Source organism: Theropithecus gelada, chromosome 19, assembly GCF_003255815.1.
Source record: "Theropithecus gelada isolate Dixy chromosome 19, Tgel_1.0, whole genome shotgun sequence".
NCBI classification, from domain to species: Eukaryota; Metazoa; Chordata; class Mammalia; order Primates; family Cercopithecidae; genus Theropithecus; species Theropithecus gelada.
The window spans coordinates 9,606,235-9,629,669 of NC_037687.1; the positions used below are offsets into that span (position 1 = coordinate 9,606,235).

The 23,435-nt window shown below is 51.1% G+C and overlaps 1 protein-coding gene across 3 annotated transcripts in view; it reads right to left on the minus strand.

Moving 5' to 3' along the window:
- Window positions 1-505: 505 nt before the first annotated feature.
- Window positions 506-23,435, minus strand: part of OLFM2 (olfactomedin 2) — an 86,394-nt gene continuing 63,464 nt past the window's right edge. For 2 of the 3 annotated variants that reach the window (XM_025367249.1, XM_025367248.1), the window contains exons 2-6: window positions 7,806-7,955; window positions 4,807-4,953; window positions 4,355-4,574; window positions 3,899-4,005; window positions 506-1,648 (exon numbers count right to left, since the gene is read on the minus strand). In XM_025367249.1, coding sequence (XP_025223034.1) covers window positions 971-1,648; window positions 3,899-4,005; window positions 4,355-4,574; window positions 4,807-4,953; window positions 7,806-7,955 — 1,302 coding nt within the window. In that variant the 3' untranslated portion in view covers window positions 506-970. Of the gene's footprint in view, window positions 1,649-3,898; window positions 4,006-4,354; window positions 4,575-4,806; window positions 4,954-5,188; window positions 5,261-7,805; window positions 7,956-23,435 lie in introns of those variants that run through there. The other variant, XM_025367250.1, reaches the window with a different exon arrangement.

Sequence of the window (23,435 nt, forward strand, 5' to 3'; positions counted from 1 at the left end):
CGGGCGAGGTGGCGGGCGCCTGTAGTCCCAGCTACTCGGGAGGCTGAGGCAGGAGAATGGCGTGAACCCGGGAGGCGGAGCTTGCAGTGAGCTGAGATCCGGCCACTGCACTCCAGCCTGGGCCACAGAGCGAGACTCCGCCTCAAAAAAAAAAAAAAAAAAAATTTTTTTCCAGACCACTTGGTAATGCATCAAGAGTGATCAGAGAGTGGCAATCCAGTGACGGGAGAATACTCATTTGAGACCAGTTTTCATTGTTGTGCTAGAATTCTCGGTTGTTTTGATCAAACTGCTTTTAAATGAATTGCTTTCGATCAAAACAACTTGGGATTGGGTCTCCTCACCCATCTCTCCAAAGGGCTGGCCCTGGGGAACCCCTTCCCCCCAGTTTGCTTAAGCTCAAGTCATGGAATAAGGGGATCCTCACTGGAGATGGGTCTCCAGGCTTGGACTTGGGGGCCACCTCCACCTCTGCCCCTGTTGGACACACAGAGTCATCAAAGCATCAAATGTCAAAGGTCCCGTTTATTCCGGCAAACCGGAAAGAAAAAGTGTAAATAAAAAAAGAAACAGATCCATGCACTCAACTCCTGGGGGTGGGGGTGGGAGTGAGGGATGAGGAATGGGTGGGAAGCAAGGAGGGAGGGGTGGAAGGACAGAGAGAGTGAGAGAGACAGAGAGAGGCAGAGACAGGGAAAGAACTGGAGAACCAGAGCCATAAAAAGAAAAAGACATCCATAAAAAGGCAGAAAGAAAGAAGTGTATTAAAAGCAGGGATCAATAAAGGAGAAGAGGGGAAATTGAGAAAATAGACAGAAATACACAGGCAGAGAACAAAAGCCCAGCAAAAAGGTGGGGAGAAAGGGCATGACAGAGACAGAGAGATCACCCTTGAGGGACACAGGCAGAATGAAAAGGGCCCCCAGCCCCCGGAGGCCCCCCAGGCAGCAGCCTGAGCCACAGCATTGGCTCAGGGGTCCCCAGAGGTGCTGATGACGTGAAACAGGGTGACATTGTAGAGCACCTGGTGGCCGTTGTTCCAGGTATAGAGGGCGCGCTCCCGGGGGTTGTAATCCAGCATCGAGATGTGGGAATACTGGTTGTGGAAGGGCACGTCCGTGTACTCGTAACTGGACGTGTTGGTGAAATAGGCAAAGTAGACCTTGGCCCCAGCCAGGTGGGAGTTGGTCACGTAGAGCACACCGCAGATCATGAAGGCCTCGCCGGCGCTGCGCTTGGGGTAGCCGGTGTCCCAGGACCGCATGACCTCGAGGGTGTGTGGGTCCAGCCGGCTGACCACGATGTTGCCCGCGTTCTGGTTGGTGGTGTACACAGCCCAGAGCCCGCTCTCGTCCACCATGAAGTCCATGTCGGAGAAACCGCCCCAGGAGTAGGGGAAGGTGTTGTTGTAACCGGCGCCCGGGAGGCTCCTCTGCACCAGCACGGAGCGCGAGCGGAAGTGGTATTTGACCACCACGTTGCTCTGGTACTTGTTATAGAACAGGGAGCCGTTGTACACCACGTGGCCCGTGCCCGCCCACGGCTGGGGTAGCAGGTGCTGGATAAAGTTCTGGCCTTTGATGAAGTCTCCCAGGGTACGGAACTCCAGGACCCGGCGGCCCTTGTAATAGCCATCCATGTACCAGACCTACGGGAACAGCCGCTGGTCACTGGGCTGTTCACTGGTGGGGGGGGACCACCACCAATGACCCAAGGGTCCCAGCACCAGTTACAGCCATTAGAGATCAACGGTCACTAAGTGGTCATTAGTCATGGGAATTCTGTTGACCGTTCATTACCAATTATGGCCCTAGTGTGACCATGATCGTCTCGTGGTGACAGCATTAACCATGGGCAGTGAATTCAAGTGATGTCTTATGACTCAGTGGCTGTCCAGTGACCACTAACCACCCAATATCCAATGACCAGGGAATTCCTGGGCCCAGTGAGTCCCCAGGGGCTGCAGTTTCTTGGGGAACTGCATGGCCCCCGTGGGACCACGATCCCAGTGAGTGCTATTGGTCTTTTTTTTTTGAGATGGAGTCTCTCTCTGTCGCCCAGGCTGGAGTGCAGTGGCGTGATCTCAGCTCACTGCAACCTCCCGGGTTCAAGCGATTCTCCTGCCTCAGCCTCCCGAGTAGCTGGGATTACAGGTGCGTATCACCATGCCCAGCTAATTTTTGCATTTTTAGTAGAGATGGGGTTTCGCAATGTTGGTCAGGCTGGTCTCAAACTCCCGTCCTTGTGATCCACTGTCTCGGCCTCCCAAAGTGCTGGGATTACAGGTATGAGCCACCATGCCTGGCCTTTTTTTTTCTTTTGAAACAAGGTCTCACCATTCTTCCCAGGCTGGAGTGCAGGGGCACAATCACAGCTCACTGCAGCCTTGACCTCCCAGGCTCAAGCGATCCTCCCACCTCAGCGCCCCGGATAGCTGGGACTACAAGCACAAGTCACCATACCCGGCTAATTTATTGTATCTTTAGTAGAGACAAGGTCTCACAATGTTGCCCAGGCTAGTCTCAAACTGCTGAACTCAAGTGATCTGCCTGCCTTGGCCTCCTAAAGTGCTGGGATTACAGGCGTGAGCCACTGCACCCAGCTGCTATTGATCTTAAAACAGACCTGAAGTGGACAATGCTTCATCCCAAAGGACCGGGGGAACTGCAGCCCCTGGGGACTCACTGGGTCCAGGAATTCCCTGGTCATTGGATACTGGGTGGTTAGTGGTCACTGGACAGCTACTGAATGATAAGACATCACCTGAATTCATTGCCATGGTTAACTAACCCCTGTCACCACGAGGTGACTAGGTGTGTCATTGACATTATCGCTGTCATCATGTTAACTAGCATTTGTTGTTTTTGTTTTGTTTTGTTTTGTTTTGTTTTTGTTTTTTTTTGTTTTTTTTTGAGACTGAGTCTGGCTCTGTCGCCCAGGCTGGAGTGCAGTGGCCGGATCTCAGCTCACTGCAAGCTCCGCCTCCCGGGTTTACGCCATTCTCCTGCCTCAGCCTCCGGAGTAGCTGGGACCACAGGCGCCCGCCACCTCGCCCGGCTAGTTTTTTGTATTTTTTTAGTAGAGACGGGGTTTCACCGTGTTAGCCAGGATGGTCTCGATCTCCTGACCTTGTGATCCGCCCGTCTCAGCCTCCCAAAGTGCTGGGATTACAGGCTTGAGCCACCGCGCCCGGCTTGTTTTGTTTTTGAGACAGAGTTTCATTCTTGTTGCCCAGGCTGGAGTGCAATGATGCAATCTTGGCTCACTGCAACCTCCACCTCCCGGGTTCAAGCGATTCTCCTTCCTCAGCCTCCTGAGTAGCTGGGATTATAGGCATGTACCACCATGCGCGGCTAATTTTGTATTTCTAGTAGAGACGGGGTTTCTCCATGTTGGTCAGGCTGGTCTCGAACTCCCAGCCTCAGGTGATCCACCCACCTCGGCCTCCCAAAGTGCTGGGATTACAGGCGTGAGCCACCATGCCTGGCCTCATGGATGGTTCTTGTGTGTCTAAGTGATAGGCAGTCATGACCATGGAAGCTACTAGAAGTCCAAAGGTCACTGAGCAGTGCTTGGTGGAGGAGGTCTCTTGTCCTTGGGAAGGCATTGGTCATTGGGTAGTTACTTGGACGTCAGTAGTCCCTGAGAACTGGTCGGTAGAACTCAGTAACCACTAGCCACTATACAGACACTGGAGGTCAACAGACTGGGATTCACAGGGCTGCAAAGCCCTTGGTCACTTGGGGGTTACTGGACAGGGAGGTCCAATGACCCTGGGGGATCCAGGACACTTTGGGCTACAAGACAGTCACCAGTGTGAACTCCCGGGGCACGTATGGGCAGTCAGAGGCTCTGTCCCTCCCAGGCCCTGACCCCAGGGGTGGGCGCAGTCACTCACCCGGCTATCCGCACTGGGGGCCATCGTGTCAGTCATCCAGGAGCCGAAGCGGGACCCCATGGCCCGAACGGTGATGGGGTTACTGACCCCGGTCAGCTTCCCACAGCCTGGGAGGCAGGAACAGGGGGAATAAGGATGGGGAAGGGAACAGCCCAAGAGAGGCAGGGCAAAGATGAAGTGCTATGATCAAGTTGGGAAAGTTGGGACCAGGGATGAGGGAAGACTCAAAAATCTGGTCCCAATATGTTGTTCAGTTGTGAGTGAGGGGTTAGAAGCCAAGGATCAGGGCCATTTCCAGCTTCTAGACTCAGGTGTAGCCTTAGGTAGGAAGGTCAAGGGTTGAGGTTTAGAAGTTAGAGGTCAAAACTGTGCCCAGCTTCTAGGCACAAACAGGTGATATTGGAGTTGGGTGTGGCAGTCAGAGATCAGGGGTCAGGGTCAAGGGCCAAGGCATACCCAGCTTCTGGGCGCAGGCATGGAGCCGGGCCTCCAGGGCCATCACCCGCTGCTGCAGGTCCTCGTACCCGTAGGCACCCATCTCCTCCTGGATGGTCGCCAGACTGCCGGAGAGATTCCTCACCTCCTCCCGCAGGCGTACAATGGTCCGTGTGTCTGCCTTGTACTGCTCCAGGACCGAGCTCAGGGGCAACAGTTCTGTCATCCTGTCCTTCAGCTCCTGTGCATCAAGATGGAACCATGGCCAAGCCTGACCTCTGGCCTTTGACCCAGACATGACCTCAACCTCTGACTCATAACTTCACTCTTTGTCTTTGATGCACACCTGACCCTTGGCATTTGGCTCAGACTGGACCCTAGATTCTTCCCAGACATGACTCCACTGTAGGAACTAATGGATACCAAATCCCAATCATTCGTTTGAGCTCTGGTCTGGACCCAGGAGGACCCACCTGGAAGCTCTTGGCCGAGAGGGACCCATCAGCCGCCCGGAGCCGCGCATCCAGGCTCCGCATGAGGGTCTCCATGCCGCGTACATACTGGAGGTCGCGATACGTCCGCAGCTCAAGGACCTCCATGGACTGGGAGACATTCTGGACCTAGGAATGGGGACAACTGAAGGGACCAGACCTCCTTCCCCAAATCCCAACCCAGAGATGCCACAGACAAGAGCTGGCAGGGCCAGAGGCTGCGCAAACACCAGATCAACAAGGCCACCTTCTCCTCCCCTGAGCTTACCAGCAGCCTCCCAGTCGTGTGCCCAATCCATCCATCCATCCCTCTCTCCCTCCTACCCACTGGCTCCCATCTGGTCCACCCACTACCACCTCTCACCTCCTCCCTAGTCTCCCAGTTCCACCTTCATCCCCTGTAGTCAATTCGCCACACAGCAGACAGAAGGAACTTTCAAAACAGATTAAATCACCTTCCTCCTCCACAGATCCTGCGCTGGCTGGTCCTGCCCCGCCCCCCACCCCACCCACTTCCTCTCTCTTTGTTCTCACAGACTCTAAGCTCCTTCCCTCCGCAGGGTCTTTGCACTTGCTGGTCTCTCTACCTGGAGTGCTGTTCCCCCCACATTCCCATGGCTGGCTCCTTCTCATCCTTCAGGGTTCAGCTCCAGCATCCCCCACTCAAAGCATCCTTCCCTGACCACTCTGTCCCAGGTAGCCGCTCACTCACTCTCCTCTTGCCTGGTCATTTCTTTCCCAGTGTGACTATGTAGAACATTCTTATCCATCTGCCTCCTTCAGGTGGGACCTTCAGAGACAGAGGCTGCGTCTAGCTTGTCCATAGCTTAACCTCCAGTGCCCAGCACTGGCCTGGAGTAGAGGCGCAGTAAGTACTTTTTGGCTGAATTAGTTAAATAAACTTCCCTTGCCCTGGCCTCTCCTGACCCAACCTGAGAGTCCCCAGCTCCCACCTCACTGTAGCCAGGAGTTACCTGGCTAAGGTGAACTCCGCCTGGGTAAGTTAAACTCCCCCTGGCTAAGGTAGACTCCCACCTGACTAAGGTGAACATCTGGCTAAGGTAGCCACCTTGTTAAGGTGAACTCCATCTCTGGCTTAAGTAGACTCTCACCTGGCTAAGGTAGACTCCACCTGGCTAAGGTGAACACCTGGTTAAGGTAGACTCCCACCGTATTAAGGTAGACTCTCACTTGACTAAGATGAACACCTGGCTAAGGTAGACCCTCACCTGTCTAAGGCAGACCCTCACCTGGCTAAGGCAGACCCTCACCTGACTAAGGTAGACCCTCACCTGGCTAAGGTAGATTCCTACCAGCTTCACCTGACTAAAGTGGACTCCGCCTGGCTAAGGTAAACTCAGAGTCACCACTGGATGCTTGTTGAAATACAGACTTTCCTGTACAATTATTCACATGACACTTGGAAACTCTCAGAAACCCAGCAGCCTAATACCCACCCTGAACGCCACAAAACGTTTTTACAGTACTCTTCCCTTCTCCACAGTTTCACATTTCAGCTGCCTGAGGCCAACCGCAGTCCGAAAATATTAAGTGGGAAATTCCAGACATCAGCAATTTATAAGTTTTATTTATTTATTTATTTATATTTTTTTATTTGAGATGGAGACTCGCTCTGTCACCCAGGCTGGAGTGCAGTGGCGCCATCTCAGCTCACGGCAACCTCCATCTCCCAGGTTCAAGCAATTCTCCTGCCTCAGCCTGCCAAGTAGCTGGGACTACAGGCACACGCCACCACGCCCGGCTAATTTTTGTATTTTTAGTAGAGGCTGATCTCAAACTCCTGACCTCAAGTGGTCCACGTGCCTCGGCCTCCCAAAGTGCTGGGATTACAGGCGTGAGCTACCATGCCTGGCCCAGGGGACTATTTTCTATTGACCATGATCAGAGATAGAAGGAAACTTTTATAGGAGCCTCTTGGGGTGGAGGGTGAGACCCTCCCCAACGGGCACAGAATGCCTTCTTAGCAGGTGAGTCTGGTGAACTGCAAAGCTGAGTGGGATGTGTCTGGTGGACCCATCAGACACATGTGTGAGCTATGTGTTCAGAGCTCACACATAGGACACTGAGATGCTGCCCCTCCAGTCTTCCTTCCTTCCTTCCCCTACCCCAACCCCAATAAGTGCTTGGCTTCTCTCCCAAAATAGCATTGAACAGGCCGGGCGCAGTGGCTCACGCCTGTAATCCCAGCACTTTGGGAGGCCAAGACAGGTAAATCACCTGAAGTCAGGAGTTCGAGACCAGCATGACCAGTATGGTGAAACCCCATCTCTGCTAAAAATACAAAAATTAGCTGGGTGTGGTGGCACACACCTGTAATCCCAGCTACTTGGGAGGCTGAGGCAAGAGAATCGCTTGAACCTGGGAGGTGGAGGTTGTGGTGAGCTGAGATCATGCCACTGCACCTGCACTCCAGCCTGGGTGACAGAGTGAGACTCTGTCTCAAAAAAAAAAAAAAAAAAAAGAAAAGAAAAAAAAAAGCATTGAACAGATAGTGGATAAAGTAGCCATCTGGGCATGGTGGCTCACCCCTGTAATCCAAACACTTTGGGAGGTCGAGGCAGGAGGATCACTTGAGCCCAGGAGATTGAGACCAGCCTGTGCAACATAGGGAGACCCCATCTCTACAAAAAAATATAAAAATTAGCAGGGCATGGTGGTGCATGCCTGTAATCCCAGCTACTCGGAGGCTGAGGAGTGGGGATTGCTTGAACCCAGGAGTTTGAGGCCGCAGTGAGCTGATCATGTCCCTGCATTCCAGCCTGGGTAACAGAGTGAGACCCTGCATCAAAAGGGGGAAAAAAAAAAAAAGGACCTGCCTGGAGAGAAGCTGGATTATCAGCCAGCTCTGAATAATTTGCATAGCTGGATATGGCCACTGGCTGACCTGGATGGGGCTGGAGGGCGGGGTGAGAACTGGGAGATTTTCCCAGCCGCCCCCAGGGCACCTGGAAGGTTCTCACCTTCTCCATCAGTTGCCGCAGCTCCCGACTCCTGCCATCTCGAGAGCAGGTACTCTGCGCTGGGATCACAGCCGTGCAGATGCATTTCCCATCAGGGGCCTGGGCTGAGGTGTACAGCTGCCAGCCCTCTTCTGGGCTCTGGAAGAGAGTCTGCAAAGAGATGGGCGTCAGAGACTGGGATCCCAGTGAGGATCTTGCCTCGTCCTCGCTGGGACAGGAAGGGGGCCCGAGGAAACCACAGATGCCCTTTGCTGGGTTCCAGGCATATGCCAGTGCCTGTTGTGTGTGATCTCAGGCCCTCCTTAAGGAGCCTCATTTCACAGATGGCAAGACTGAGGTGCGGAGGGGTTGAGGAACACGGCAAGGAATTGGAGGACTCAACTGTTCTCCAAGACCAGAATTCATTCTCTCACACAGATTCATGCACACACACAACACTGTCTCCGTAACTGCCATTAGAACAGAGATCTGCCGGGCGCAGTGGCTCATGCCTGTAATCCCAGTACTTTGGGAGGCCGAGGCGGGCGGATCACGAGGTCAGGAGATCGAGACCATCCTGGCTAACACAGTGAAACCTCGTCTCTACTAAAAAATACAAAAAAATTAGCTGGGCGTGGTGGTCGGCATCTGTAGGCCCAGCTACTCAGGAGGCTGAGGCAGGAGAATGGCGTGAACCCGGGAGGCAGAGCTTTCAGTGAGCAGAGATCGTGCCACTGCACTCCAGCCTGGGTGACAGAGTGAGACACCATCTCAAAAAAAAAAAAAAAAAAAAAAAAAGATCCACTCAACCCCCAAACCTGGGTCTGCTCTCTGCTTCCCCAGGCCACAGTGACATATCGGCTCTGGAGCTATCTCAGGACCACTTCATGGTTTGTTTTTTGTTTGTTTTTCGGTTTTTGGTGTTTTTTTCTTGTTGTTGTTGTTGTTGTTGTTTTTTGAGACTGAGTCTCGCTCTGTCGCCCAGGCTGGAGTGCAGTGGCCGGATCTCAGCTCACTGCAAGCTCCGCCTCCTGGGTTTACGCCATTCTCCTGCCTCAGCCTCCCCAGTAGCTGGGACTACAGGCACCCACCACCTCGCCCGGCTAGTTTTTTTTGTATTTTTTAGTGGAGACGGGGTTTCACCGGGTTAGCCAGGATGGTGTCAATCTCCTGACCTCATGATCCAACCATCTCGGCCTCCCAAAGTGCTGGGATTACAGGCTTGAGCCCCTGCGCCCGGCCTGTTGTTTGTTTTTGAGACACAGTCTTGCCCTGTCGCCCAGGCTGGAGTGCAGTGGCGCAATCTGGGCTCACTGCAACCTCTGCCTCCCAGGTTCAAGGGATTCTCCTGCCTCAGCCTCCTGAGTAGCTGGGATTACAGGTGCACGCCTCCATGCTCAGCTAATTTTTGTATTTTTAGCAGAGATGGGGTTTCATCATGTTGGCCAGGCTTATCTCCAACACCTGGCCTCCACTCTAGCCTGGGTAACAGAGTGAGACCCTATCTCAAAAGGAAAAAAAAAAAGGATCTGACCTCAGGTGATCCGCCCGCCTCAGTGCTGGCATTACAGGCGTGAGCCACTGTGCCCAGCCATCAGGGCCACTAAATGTTAAGTGCAACCCTGCTGTGCCCCACCCTACCTGGAGCCGCTCAGGCAAGGTAATGGCAGACAAAATGCTCAGATAATCCAGTGATCAATTATGGCTTTGTTTCCCAAGCCATGCTCCTTGCAACACTGGTAATCTTACCAGGTGTGCTGGGAAAAGGATGCTCTGTGGTCAAATAAATGTGTGTCTTACTGGGAGAAACAAGTTTTGTTACTGTGGGACTTATCAGAGTCTTAGAAATGCTAATAAGTACCAGGGAACTCTAGGCACAAGACAGTCATAAACTTCCAAACTGACTAGAAGATACCCATGAGGCAGGTGGATCACCTGAGGTCAGGAGTTCGAGACCAGCCTGGCCAACATGGTGAAACCCTGTCTCTACTAAAAATACAAAAATTAGCCAGGCGTGGTGGCAGGCGCCTGTAATCCCAGCTACATGGGAGGCTGAGGCAGGAGAATCACTTGAACTTGGGAGGTGGAGGTTGCAGTGAGCCGAGATAGACCACTGCACTCCAGCCTAGGTGACAGAGCAAGACTCCATCTCAAAAAAAAAAAGAAGATATCCATGAGAGTCTCTTCTGTCCCAGGCATAGGGTCTGGGATAGGATCAAGGAAGAGAAGGAATGAAGAAAACATCTGGTGGTTGTCCATGGAGCTACTAGGAGAGACGGACATCTATCACTTAATGCCATTGATGCTTCTGGAACCACATGCTGCAGTGAGTGCTTTGAAGAGATAGTGCAGGGAGTAACAGGGGGTCTTCCCTCAGGCTGAGGGTTCCTGAGGAGGTGTCCAAGAGAATGGGCTCTTGAGATGAACTTGAGGGACGAGTGAGACAGAGGAAAAGGAGAAAGCAGGGGGCATTTCTGTCATTACAAATCCTGATCAATATCTGGAGGGGCCTGGGAATTTGGCTCACGCCTGTAATCCCAGAATTTCGGGAGGCTGAAGTGGGCGGATCACTGAAGGCCAGAAGTTTTTTTTTTTTTTTTTTTTTGAGACTGAGTCTGGCTCTGTCGCCCAGGCTGGAGTGCAGTGCAGTGGCCGGATCTCAGCTCACTGCAAGCTCCGCCTCCCGGGTTTACGCCATTCTCCTGCCTCAGCCTCCGGAGTAGCTGGGACCACAGGCGCCCGCCACCTCGCCCGGCTAGTTTTTTTTTTGTATTTTTTAGTAGAGACGGGGTTTCACCGTGTTAGCCAGGATGGTCTTGATCTCCTGACCTTGTGATCCGCCCGTCTCAGCCTCCCAAAGTGCTGGGATTACAGGCTTGAGCCATCGCGCCCGGCGGCCAGAAGTTTAAGACCACCCTGAGCAATATAACAAGACCTCATCTATACTAAAAATTAAAAAAAAAAAAAAAAAAAAACATTAGCTGGATGTAGTGGCATGCACCTGTGGTCCCAGCTACTCAGAAGGCTGAAGCAGAAGGACTGCTTGAGCCCAGGAGATCGAGGCTGCAGTGAGCTATGGTTGTGCCACTGCACTTCAGCCTGGGCAACATGGCAAAACCCTGTTTCTACAAAAAATACAAAAATTAACCAGGCATGATGGCACACACCTGCGGTCCCAGCTACTCACATGGCTGAGGCGGGAGGATCGCTTGGGTGCAGGAAGTCGAGGCTGCAATGAGCTATGGCTGTGCCACTGCACTCCAGCCTCGGTGACAGAATGAGACCCCATCTCTTAAAAAAAATACAGAGTCTGGCCGGGCGCGGTGGCTCAAGCCTGTAATCCCAGCACTTTGGGAGGCCGAGACGGGCGGATCACGTGGTCAGGAGATCGAGACCATCCTGGCTAACATGGTGAAACCCCGTCTCTACTAAAAATACAAAAAACTAGCCGGGCGTGGTGGCGGGCGCCTGTAGTCCCAGCTACTCGGAGGCTGAGGCAGGAGAATGGCGTGAACCTGGGAGGCGGAGCTTGCAGTGAGCCGAGATCGCGCCACTGCACTCCAGCCTGGGTGACACGGCGCGAGACTCCGTCTAAAAAAAAAAAAAAAAAAAAAAATACAGAGGCTGGGCGCAGTGGCTCACACCTGTAATCCTAGCACTTTGGAAAGCGGAGGTGGGTGGATCACCTGAGGTCAGGAGTTCGAGACCAGCTTAGCCAACGTGGTAAAACCCTGTCTCTACTAAAAATACAAAAATTAGCCGGGCATGGTGGTGGGCGCCTATAATCCCAGCTGCTTGGGAGGCTGAGGCAGGAGAATCGCTTGAACCCGGGGGGGTGGGGACGGCAAGCCGAGGTTGCAATGAGCCGAGATCACACCACTTTACTCCAGCCTGGGCAAAAGAGCAAAACTCTATCTCAAAAAAAAAACAAACAAAAGGATGTGGGGGAACGTGAGGGTTGTGGGGTAACTGGCTTGGGCTTGCACATGTTCAAAACCTGAAGTCTTTGCTTAAGACCTGAAGGAAGTGAGGGAGGAGCCATTTGGATGTCTGGGGAAGGGGTTCCAGGCAGAGAGAACGGCAAGTGGAAAGGCTCTGAGGCAGGACCACGCCTGGTGTGTCTGTGAAACAAGGAGGAGGCCCACGTGGCTGGAGCAGATTGAGTAAGGGGTAAGTGGAGGCAGATGAGGGAAGGGAGGTGATGGGGCAAGGCCTTGTGGGAAGCAGTGACGGCTTCGGGTTCTGCTCTGAGGAAGGTGGGAGCCATGGAGGGTTCCGTGCAGAGGCGGGACGTGACCTTACTCGGGTGTTCACAGCGACCTCTGCCTGCTCTAGAGGATGAGGGAGGGAGGCCAGGGCAGGGGTGACTGCACGGATCCAGGCAGGCGATGATGGGTGGTGGCCATAGAGGCGGTAAATGGAAGATTCTGGTCCTATTCCAGGATGCATTCTGACAGGCATGGAAGAAATTCTGATTTAAAAAACCCCCAGTGTTTTACAGAGAAACAAAGCACCACAATCATTGATCATTTGCACAGCCGTTACTAGATCTCCCAGCAGAATCGGTGCCGTGAGCTGCAGCACAGAGAAACCAAGCTGTGAATTATGAGCAATCCCAGGGACTCCAACTATTAGCCCACCTTTTTCTCTCCCACTCAATCAAGTCTTTTTTTTTTAAGCCTTATTGGAATATGAGCAAATGATATAATTGTACAAATTGTACAGATGAGCTTGACTCCCCCACTAATCTATAAGGAAAACAAACCATTCATAAATGCCAGCTGAAACTATTTTAGTCATTCTTGGAGCCTTTGTACACCCTTCCTAAATGGGGATAACCCCTTTGTAAGTTGCACATCCTCAGTCCCGGCAGAGAAGCACAGTAACTCACTTTCTCCGCCTTCCTTGTATTCAGGTAGGAGCTGGGTGGAGCTAACATTCACTGCAGGTGTGCCCAGGATTGGCCACAGCCAACAGCTTTCTCTGGTGGTCAGACTCCACCCTGCCCTTGCATGGGGCCAGCAGAAAATACACCCAGCAATCCTCAAAGATGACCCACAGGCATTAGTGATTAATACCACTCCTCTTGCCTCTCCAGTGGGAAAGAACTCGAAGGTGTATGTTCCATGAAATCTCCCAGAGGAACCCATTAAATTTGCACCTCAGTTAGGCCGGGCGCGGTGGCTCAAGCCTGTAATCCCAGCACTTTGGGAGGCCGAGGCGGGTGGATCACAAGGTCAGGAGATCGAGACTATCCTGGCTAACACGGTGAAACCCCGTCTCTACTAAAAATACAAAAAACTAGCCGGGCGCGGTAGCGGGCGCCTGTAGTCCCAGCTACTTGGGAGGCTGAGGCGGGAGAATGGCGTGAACCCGGGGGGCGGAGCTTGCAGTGAGCCGAGATCGCGCCACTGCACTCCAGCCTGGGAGACACAGTGAGACTCCGTCTCAAAAAAAAAAAAAAAATTTGCACCTCAGTTGTCCACAGCAGCAACCTACTCCTTACTTCTCTTTTATTTATTCACTTATTTTATTATTTTTTATTTTTGAGACAGACTCTCGCTGTGTTGCCCAGGCTGGAGGGCAGTGGTGCGATCTTGGCTCACTGCAACCTCCACCTCCTGGGTTCAAGCGATTTTCATGCCTCAGCCTCCCGAGTAGCTGGGATTACAGGTACCTGCCTCCATGCTTGGCTAAGTTTTGTATTTTTAGTAGAGATAGGGTTTCACCATGTTGGCCAGGCTGGTCTCAAACTCCTAGCCTCAAGCTATCTGCCCACCTTGGCCTCCCAAAGTGCTGGGATTGCAGGCGAGAGCCATTGCGCCTGGCACATTTATTTATTTTTTTAAGATAAAAAAATAAGACCCAGGACTGAGTCTTGCTGTCGCCCAGCACTGGGTCTTGCTGTCACCCACCACTGGAATGCAATGGTGCAATCCTAGCTTACTGCAGCCTCAAACTCCTGGGTTTAAGCCATCCCCTCCCACCTCTGCCTCCTGAGTAGCTGGGCCTACAGGCAGGTACCAACACACCCAGCATTTTCTTTTTTTTTTTTCCCCTTTTGTAGAGACAGAGTCTCACTTTGCTGCCCAGGCTGGTCTTGAACTCCTGGGCTCAAGCGATCCACCTGCCTCGGCCTCCCAAAGTGCTGGGATTACAGGTGTGAGCTGATGCGCCTGGGGTACTCATTAACTCTCCCTGCATGGGTTTCCTTCACTTCCTCTCTCACTTCACTGCTCCCCCACTGGTTCTTCCTGGCGTCTCTTAGGTGGATACTTGCACTTACATCCTCCCTGAAGAAGCCTGACCTAAGACAGCAAGGATGGCCCAGTACAAGAGGAATACCCCATGAGAGCTTGTGCCTTTGGTTCTGCGAGGATCCAGAACTACTCTCCCCCACCTCCCTTCTTCTTCTTCTCTTTTTTTTTTTTTTGGAGATGGAGTCTCACTTGGTCACCTAGGCTGGTGTGCAGTGGCACTATCATGGCTTACGGCAGCCTCACCCTCCTGGGCTTAAGTGATTCCTCCCTCTTCAGCCTCCCGAGTAGCCGAGACTAAAGGCCTTTAGTCTCACCATCACACCTACTACTTTTTAACTTTTTTTGTAGAGATGAGAGTCTTGCTATATTGTCCAGTATGGTCTCAAACTCCTGGGCTCAAGCGATCCTCCTGCCTCAGCCTCCCAAAGCACTGGGATTACAAGGCATGAGCCACTGTTACCTCTCTGGTTATTTTTGCTTTTTTGTTTTATTCTGAGAGGGAGTCTCGCTCTGTCACCCAGGCTGGAGTACAATGGTGGGATCTCGGCTCACTGCAGCCTCCACCTCCCAGGTTCAAGCAATTCTCCTGCCTCAGCCTCCCAAGTAGCTGGGATTACAGGCATGCGCCACCAAACCTGGCTAATTTTTGTATTTTTAGTAGAAACAGGGTTTCACCATGTTGGCCAGGCTGGTCTTGAACTCCTGACCTCAAATGATCCACCTGCCTCAGCCTCCCAAAGTGCTGGGATTACAGGCATGAGCCACCTCCTCCGGCCCTCCCTTCTTAATAAATCCAATCCAATTCTTTAAAACAAAAAAACAAACAAAAAAAACAAAGAAAAACATCAAACAGGAGCCCAAGCATCCCTGCCCCTCCTCCCCTGGCTCTGGTCCCCAAGCAATTTGGATAGAACCCCCTAAGGAATATCTTTTGTGCAGAGACAAAGCCGCCGGTTCAACGTAATTAACATCTTCCTACATTTCCTAGTGTGTCCTTTGAAGCAAACAAGCCATTTTCTCTCGACAGAGGAAATATTGAATTGTAAAAGAGAAGCAAGATTTAAGTGGTGCAGAGAGAAGGCCTCCATGGTTTTCCTAAAATAATTGTCTGCGTTGGACGCATCTCACCGGAGTGTTCTCTGCAGCAGTGTAATTAAATGCCTGGGTTTTGGCTGCCAGATCTCAGCACGCAGAGGTCCTCTGTTTTGCCCATTGGGTTTAAGTTCAGATATGCAGTCAATGCATGTCCCTAGGAACCACTGGAATGTTCTGGAAGGTTCCATGTGCTAGCTCTCCCATACTGGGTCTAGCTTGGAAACAAAGTCAAGAGCTCTTGGCAGTCAGAACACTAGGGAGGAACAGAGAGTGTCCTACTCTAGGGGAAATGCTTATAACAGCAGGTGCAAGAACACAGGCGTTCTCCAGCATAGAAATCTGTGGTCTAGCAGCCTGTCTCACCTTGGATGTGGCAGATGTACTAAAGAAGCCAACGCACTTTTTTTTTTTCTTTTTTTGAGACAGGGTCTTGCTCTGTTGCCCAGGCTGGAGTGCAGTGGCATGATCTAGGCTTACTGCAGCCTCAACTTCCCTGACTCAAGCAATCCTCTCGCCTCAGCCTCCCCAGCAGCTGGGACTACAGGCGTGCACCACCAGGACTGGCTATTTTTTTTTGGTACAGATGGGGATCTCACTACGTTTCCTAGGGCTGATCTTGAACTCCTGGGCTAAAGCGATCCACCCACCTTGGCCTCCCAAAGTGCTGGGATTATAGGCATGAGCTACCGCGATAGCCCTGCCAACCACTCTCTCTTTGCTGAGCCCTTGGTTCAGGGTTTAATATTCCTGTTAATGGGCTTTAAGACAGTGAAGCTATGCACTCAAGTAGCTGTTCCTCAAATGTCTTTTCTGGCTGAAATCTTTCAAACACTGTTGCTGAGGCTGCCCCAATTAAACATCAGCCTCTAAAACAGGTCCAGGATTAACTGAGTAGGACACAGGCAGGAAAAGTTTTTCTTGCTGTCAGGCCAGGGATCATCATCTCTTACTACTCCACCACCTATATCTTGGTTCAAAAACAATTCCTGGCGGCCAGGCGCAGTGGCTCACGCCTGTAATCCCAGCACTTTTGGAGGCTGAGGCTGGCAGATCACAAGGTCAGGAGATTGAGACCATCCTGGCTAACACGGTGAAACCCCGTCTCTACTAAAAAATATAAAAAAAATTAGCCGGGTGTGGGTGGCGGGCGCCTATAGTCCCAGCTACTCAGGAGACTGAGGCAGGAGAATGGCGTGAACCCGGGAGGCGGAGCTTGCAGTGAGCTGAGATTGCTCCACTGCACTCCAGCCTGGGTGACAGAGTGAGACTCCACCTCAAAAAAAAAAAAAAAAAAAAAAGAAAAAAAAGAAAAAAAAAATTCCTGGTGGCTGGTCGCAGTGGCTTACGCCTGTAATCCCAATACTTTGGGAGGCGAAGGTGGGCGGATCACCCGAGGTCAGGAGTTCGAGACCAATCTGGCCAACATGGTGAAACCCCATCTCTACTAAAAATACAAAAAATTAGCCAGGCATGGTGGTGGGCGCCTGTAATCCCAGCTCCTCAGGAGGCTGAGGCAGGAGAATCGCTTGAACCCAGGAGGCGGAGGTTGCAGTGAGCCGAGATCGTGCCACTGCACTCCAGTCTGGGCAACAGAGTGAGACTCCGTCTCAAAAAGCAACAACAACAACAACAACAAAAAACAATTCCTGGTGCTTCCCTGGGGACGGAGGCATTGCTACAGGGTCCTGGGGATAGGAGGAGTATTGGCTATCAGGAAGTAGCCAACGAGAAGACAGCAAGCGCCTACCTCTTAATAAAATGAGGCTATTATTGTGTTTGAGGCTGGATAATTTAATCAGGAAGCCAAGGCAGCTTGGGGCTTACATATTTATTTGTGCCCTGCCTTGTTCCAGAGAGGACTCTAAGTGGTTTACAAGGATATGTAAAATACCATAAGATAGCGCCAATTAAATATGAGAGCGGGGATTAGATATTTTTGGAGGACAGACTGCCAGTCCACAGCCAAGCCATTAAGGTTTCTACAATTTGCATTTTATTCGGCCAATCCAAAGCTAAGAATTCAGCCCATGGAAACTTTGTGGACAAGCATCTGATTGCTATAAGGGAGGTTCATTAAGCATTGTTTAAAATTGGACAACTAGAAATTATTTTGATCAAAAGCTATTACACATGCTAGAAAAAAATTTTTTTTTTGGAGACAGCGTCTTGCTCTGTCACCCAGGCTGGAGTATAGCAGCGTGATCATAGCTCACCATGGCCTCAATGTCCCACGGCTCAAGTGATCTTCCCACCTCTGTCTCCTGAGTAGCTGGGACTACAGGTGTGAGCCACTACACCAGGCTAGTTTTTTTTTTTTTTTTTTGAGATGGAGTCTTGCTCTGTTGCCCAGGCTGGAGTGCAATGGCATGATCTTGGCTCACTGCAACCTCCGCCTCCAGGGTTCAAGTGATTCTCCTGCTTCAGTCTCTGGAGTAGCTGGGATTACAGACATCTGCTACTATGCCCAGCTACTTTTTGTATTTTTGTAGAGATGGGGTTTCACCATGTTGGCCAGGCTGGTCTTGAACTCCTGACCTCAGGTGATCTGCCCGCCTTGCCCTCCCAAAGTGTTGGGATTACAGGTGTGAGCCGCCACGCCTGGCCCAGGTAAATTTTTTAAAATTTTTTTGTAGAGACAGGGTCTAGCTATGTTGCCCAGCCGGGTCTCAAATTCCTGGGCTCAAGCAATTCTCCTGCCTCAGCCTCCCAAAGTATTGGGGTTACATGCGTGAGGCACTGTGTCTAACCAATTTACAAATTTAAGATGCATCTACAGAATGAGATACTATGCAGTCATTAAAAATTAGGGATTAATGGAGATTTTAATCACCATCTTTAAATTTATCTTATTTTCCAAATTTTCTACAATGAACATATATCATTCTTTTTTTTTTTGAGACAGAGTCTCGCTCTGTCGCCCAGGCTGGAGTGCAGTGGCTGGATCTCAGCTCACTGCAAGCTCTGCCTCCCGGGTTTATGCCATTCTCCTGCCTCAGCCTCCCGAGTAGCTGGGACTACAGGCGCCCGCCACCTCGCCCGGCTAGGTTTTTATATTTTTTAGTAGAGACGGGGTTTCACCGTGTTAGCCAGGATGGTCTCGATCTCCTGACCTCGTGATCCACCCGTCTCAGCCTCCAAAAGTGCTGGGATTACAGGCTTGAGCCACCGTGCCCGGCCTATATCGTTCTTATAAAGATTTTTAGGCCGGGTGCAGTGGCTCATGCCTGTAATCCCAACACTTTGGGAAGCCAAGGCAGGAGAATCACTTGACCCCAGGAGTTTGAGACCAGCCTGGGCAACATAGTAAAACCCCATCTCTACAAAAAATTTAAAAATTAGCTGAGCATGGTGGCACATGGCCTCCAGTCCCAGCTACTCGGGAAGCTGAAGTAGGAGGATCACTTGAGTCCGGGAGTTCAAGGCTGCAGTGAGCTATGAAGGCGCCACTACATTCCAGCCTGAGTGACAAAGTGAGACCCTGTCTCAAAAGAAAAAAAAAAAAAAAATTCTAAAAAGTCCCTTAAAATTTTTTTTTTTTTTTTTTGGCAAGGGAGAAAAAGAAGAAAAACAAAAGCAGGGACATAAGACAGAGCCAGAAACGAGGCTAAGAAAAACTCATCCCTTAAAAACCTGAACAATCAGCATATGGCCGGGCCATAAGTTTGGCTCCAAGCTCCTTAGCAGCCAACTCAAAAAGGGAAAGCTGGTCATTTATGCGGTTCTCAGTGTCCTGAAACAAAAGTACACCAGATGCTCAGGAGAAAGCTCAATTATTTTTGGCAGGGATTTCTCCCACAGTCCTCCCAAAAAGGATTCCACGTGATGTCACCAGCATCTCTCCGGGCAATATCCTTACGATAGAAGTGACTAGCTTCCTCTAGATGTTTCTTATTCCTCCTGGGATGGTAGAGTAGGGCCAACTGGTAAGAGCAGGGTCCTGGAGTCAGGATGTCTGGGTTTAAGTTCTGGCTTCGCCATTCGCTTGCTGTGTGACCTCAGCGAGTGGCTTAACCTCTCTGTGTCTTTCTTAGTTTTTTCATTCGTACAATGGACATGATGACTACCTACTTCTCAGGGTTGCTAGGAGGATCAAATGAGTTCATAATATATATAAGAACAATTCGAACAGTCATCAGCATGTAGTAAGAGCTACACAAGTGTCTGCCAATACTGTTATTTTTATTTTTCAAGAGATAGGGTGTCACTCTATCGTCCATGCTGGAGTGCAGTGGCACAATCATGGCTCACTTCAGCCTTGAACTCCTGACCTCAAGCGATTCTCTGGCCATCAGCTTCCTGAGCAGCTGGGACTACAGGCATGTGCCACTATGCCCAGCTAATTTTTTATTTTTTGTAGAGATGGGAGTCTTGCTATATTGCCCAAGCTGGTTTTGAACTCGTGGCCTCAGACAGTTCCTCCAGCCTCAGCTTTCCAAAATGCTGGGATTAGAGACATGTACCACTGTACCTGGTTAATTTTTAAAAATATTTTTGTAGAGACAGGATCTTACTGTGTTGCCCAGACTGCTCTTGAACTCCTGGCCTCAAGCAATCCTCCAGCCTCAGCCTCCCAAAGTGCTAGGATTACAGGCGTGTATCACTGCACCTGGTTAATTAAAAAAAATTTTTTTTTGCATAGGTGGGGTCTCACTATGTTGCCCAGGCTGGTGCAGCAGCATGATGATGGCTCACTGCAGCCTTGGATTCCTGGCCTCAAGAGATCTTCCCATCTCAGCCTCCCAAAGTACTGGGATTACTGGCCTGAGTCATCACACCTCACACCATAATAATGGCCCTGCTATTATTATTATCTTCATAACACTCAAAAGGCCAATTTGGTAACTTCCTGAGGTCAAACGGTGTGAGTCTCGACACAATAAAAAGGATCTGGCAAAAGTCTCATGGAGTTGGGGTTGAGGCTGTGGGATCATGAGGTAAAGAAAGTCCAGGCCGGGCGCGGTGGCTCAAGCCTGTAATCCCAGCACTTTGGGAGGCCGAGGCGGGCGGATCACGAGGTCAGGAGATCGAGACCATCCTGGCTAAAATGGTGAAACCCCGTGCCTACTAAAAAACACAAAAAAACTAGCCGGGCGTAGTGGTGGGCGCCTGTGGTCCCAGCTACTCGGGAGGCTGAAGCAGGAGAATGGCGTGAACCCGGGAGGCGGAGCTTGCAGTGAGCCGAGATTGTGCCACTGCACTCCAGCCTGGGCAACAGAGCGAGACTCCGTCTCAAAAAAAAAAAAAAAAAAAAAGAAAGTCCAACAAGGGAGAGAGGAGAGTGAGGGATGAGAGGGGACACTTGCTCCATCCTAGTCCCCACGCTGCCCAGCTGGCTTCCTGTTCCAGAACATCTCCTTGCTATAACCTGGCAGCAGGGGAGCCACGGTCCTGCATCCTTACAGGCAATGAACCAGGATGTAGGTGCACACTGCTGTGTTCTCTCTGGCCCATCCTCTCTAATTGTCTTTCCGTTCCCAGGTAACAAGATGCTTATTCTCATCTCCAGGCCTTTGCATGGGCCGGGCCCTCTGCCAATCCCCGCACTCTCCCCTTCTCAGGGCCAGGCTAACTCTTCCCCATGCCTGGGGCTCAAGCATCTAGGTCTCTTCCAAAAGCAGTCTTGGCTGTCCCTGCCACACGTTACCCTCCTCTCAAGTCATCCTCTGCATTTTCCCTAACGCTTCTGTTTCTTTCTTTTCTTTTCTTTCTTTCAGAGACAAGGTCTCAACTCTGTCACCCAGGCTAGAGTGCAGTGGCGCGATCTCGGCTCACTGCAGCCTTAACCTCCTGGGCTTAAGTTGTCCTCCCGCCTCAGCCTCCTGAGTATCTGGAACCACAGACATGCATCCCCACACCCGGCTAATTATTTATTTATTTATTTATTTTTGAGACAAAGTTTTGCTCTTGTTGCCCAGGCTGGAGTGCAATGGTACAATCTCAGCTCACTGCAACCTCTGCCTCCCAGGTTCAAGTGATTCTCCTGCCTCAGCCTCCCGAGTAGCTGGGATTACAGGCATGCACCACCACACCCAGCTAACTTCGTATTTTAGTAGAGACGAGGTTTCTCCAGGTTGGTCAGGCTGGTCCTGAACTCCCGACCTCAGGTGATCCACCCGCCTTGGCCTCCCAAAGTGCTGGGATTACAGGTGTGAGCCACTGCGTCCTTACTCCTCATAGAGCAAGGCTAGGAGGAAGGTACTGTCATTATCTCCTTTTAACAGGTGGAGAAACTAGGGAAGAGCGGTCAGGGCTCTTTGCTGGGTGCGGAGGCTCATGCCTGTAATCCCAGCACTTTGGGAAGCCATGTCAGGCAGATCACTCTAGGTCAGGAGTTCAGCCTGGCCAACATGGTGAAACCCCATCTCTACTAAAAATACAAAAAATTAGCTGGGCATGGTGGAGAGCGACTGTGATCCCCGCCACTCGGGAGGCTAAGGCAAGAGAATCACTCCAATCTGGGAGGCAGAGGTTGCAGTGAGCTGAGATGGTGCCACTGCACTCCAGCCTGGGCAACAGAGCGAGATCCTGTCTAAAAAAAAAAAAAAAAAAAAAAAAAAGCCACGTGCTCTGGCTCACACCTGTAACTCCAGCACTTCGGGAGGCCAAGGCAGGTGGATCACAAAGTCAGGAGTTCGAGTCCAGCCTGACCAACATGGTGAAACTCTGTCTCTACCAAAAATACAAAAAAATTAGCCAAGTGTGGTGGCGCTGTACTATAATCCCAGCTACTCAGGAGGCTAAGGCAGGAGGATCACTTGAACCCTGGAGGCGGAGGTTGCAGTGAGCCAAGATCCTGCCACTGCACTCCAGCCTGGGCGACAGAGCAAGAGTCCATCTCAAAAAAAAAAAAGGCTCTTTGCCAAAGTATCACTGCCTGTAAGTGGTGTAGCTGAAATTCGAACACAGACCATCTGGTTCCACAGTCTACATTGGCTTGTGGCACCTCTCCTGTCCTTCTCCTCAAAGCCCTGATCACAGTTGCCATTAGGAGGGCCTCACTGCTGGGAACGCTGGCTCCAGGCCTGCCTCTACCCTGGGACAGGAAACGACAGGGAGGTGGGGAGTTTTGTTTGCTTTGCAAACAATTCATCCGTGATCCTCAGAACCTGGCACGAGGTATGTTTGTTGAATGAGGATGTTGATGGCCCAGTGGGACAGAGAGCAAACACTTTCACAGGTCTACCGTCAATTTCTCCTTTCTGCCACGGAGCTGGCTTCTGTTGTTCATCGTGGGGAAGGATAACCTGAGATTAGGCTGCAGACAGGTGCCCAGTAGGCTAAGCAGAGGCTGTGGCTTCTCTCTGACTGTGGGGATGGCAGGAGGACCGTGATGAATGATGGAGAATGTGCCTGTCTGCTACGTCTGAGCTGTGACAGGGGGCCATGTCCCTTTGGAAAGCTTGAGATAATAGCAGCCTGCTCTTGTCAAACCGTGAGGTGTTGGGCAAATCTCCCCTGAGTGATAAACTTGACAGTCCTTAAAGAAGATAGCAGCCAGGCACTGTGGCTCATGCCATCATTCCCAGCACCTTGGGAGGCCAAGGCAGGTGGATGGCTTGAGCTTAGGAGTTTGAGACCAGCCTGGGCAACATGGTGAGACCCTATCTCTACCAAAAATACAAAACAATTTAGCCAGGCGTGGTAGCATGAGCCTGTGGTCCCAGCTACTCGGAAGGTTGAGGTGGGAGGATCGCCTGAGCCTGGGAAGCAGAGGTTGCAGTGAGCCGAGATCACGACACTACATTCCAACCTGGGTGACAGAGTGAGACCCTGCCTCAAAAAAAAAAAGATATCAGCTCACCCATGCCATGCTGGAAGCTTGGGAACTGCCAGGGGCCTCCCTCAGCCTGAGAAACCGGGGTTCTGCCTGGAAGAGCCTTGTGGCTCGGGGAGGGGTCAGGATAGAAAGTGATTGTGAGTCCACACATTCATTCATCCATCCATCCGTTCACCTTTCCACCCATTCATCCATCTATCCATTCATTCATACAACCAACCATCTATCCATCTATCCATCCATTCATTCTTCTGTTCATCCATTTATCTATTTAGCATTCATTCATTCATCCATCCAACCATCCATTCACTCATATTCATTCATCCAACCATCCATTTATCCATCCATCCATCTATTCATTCACCTGTCCATCCATCCCCAAGCTCTACTCCCATTCTGAATTTCATATTTTACTTAACACTTATAGAGCTCACTCTTCTAAGTTGCTTTACAAAATATTACCAACATTCAATACTTAGAGCCCTATATCATGGTAGGTACTAACACCAGCTCCATTCT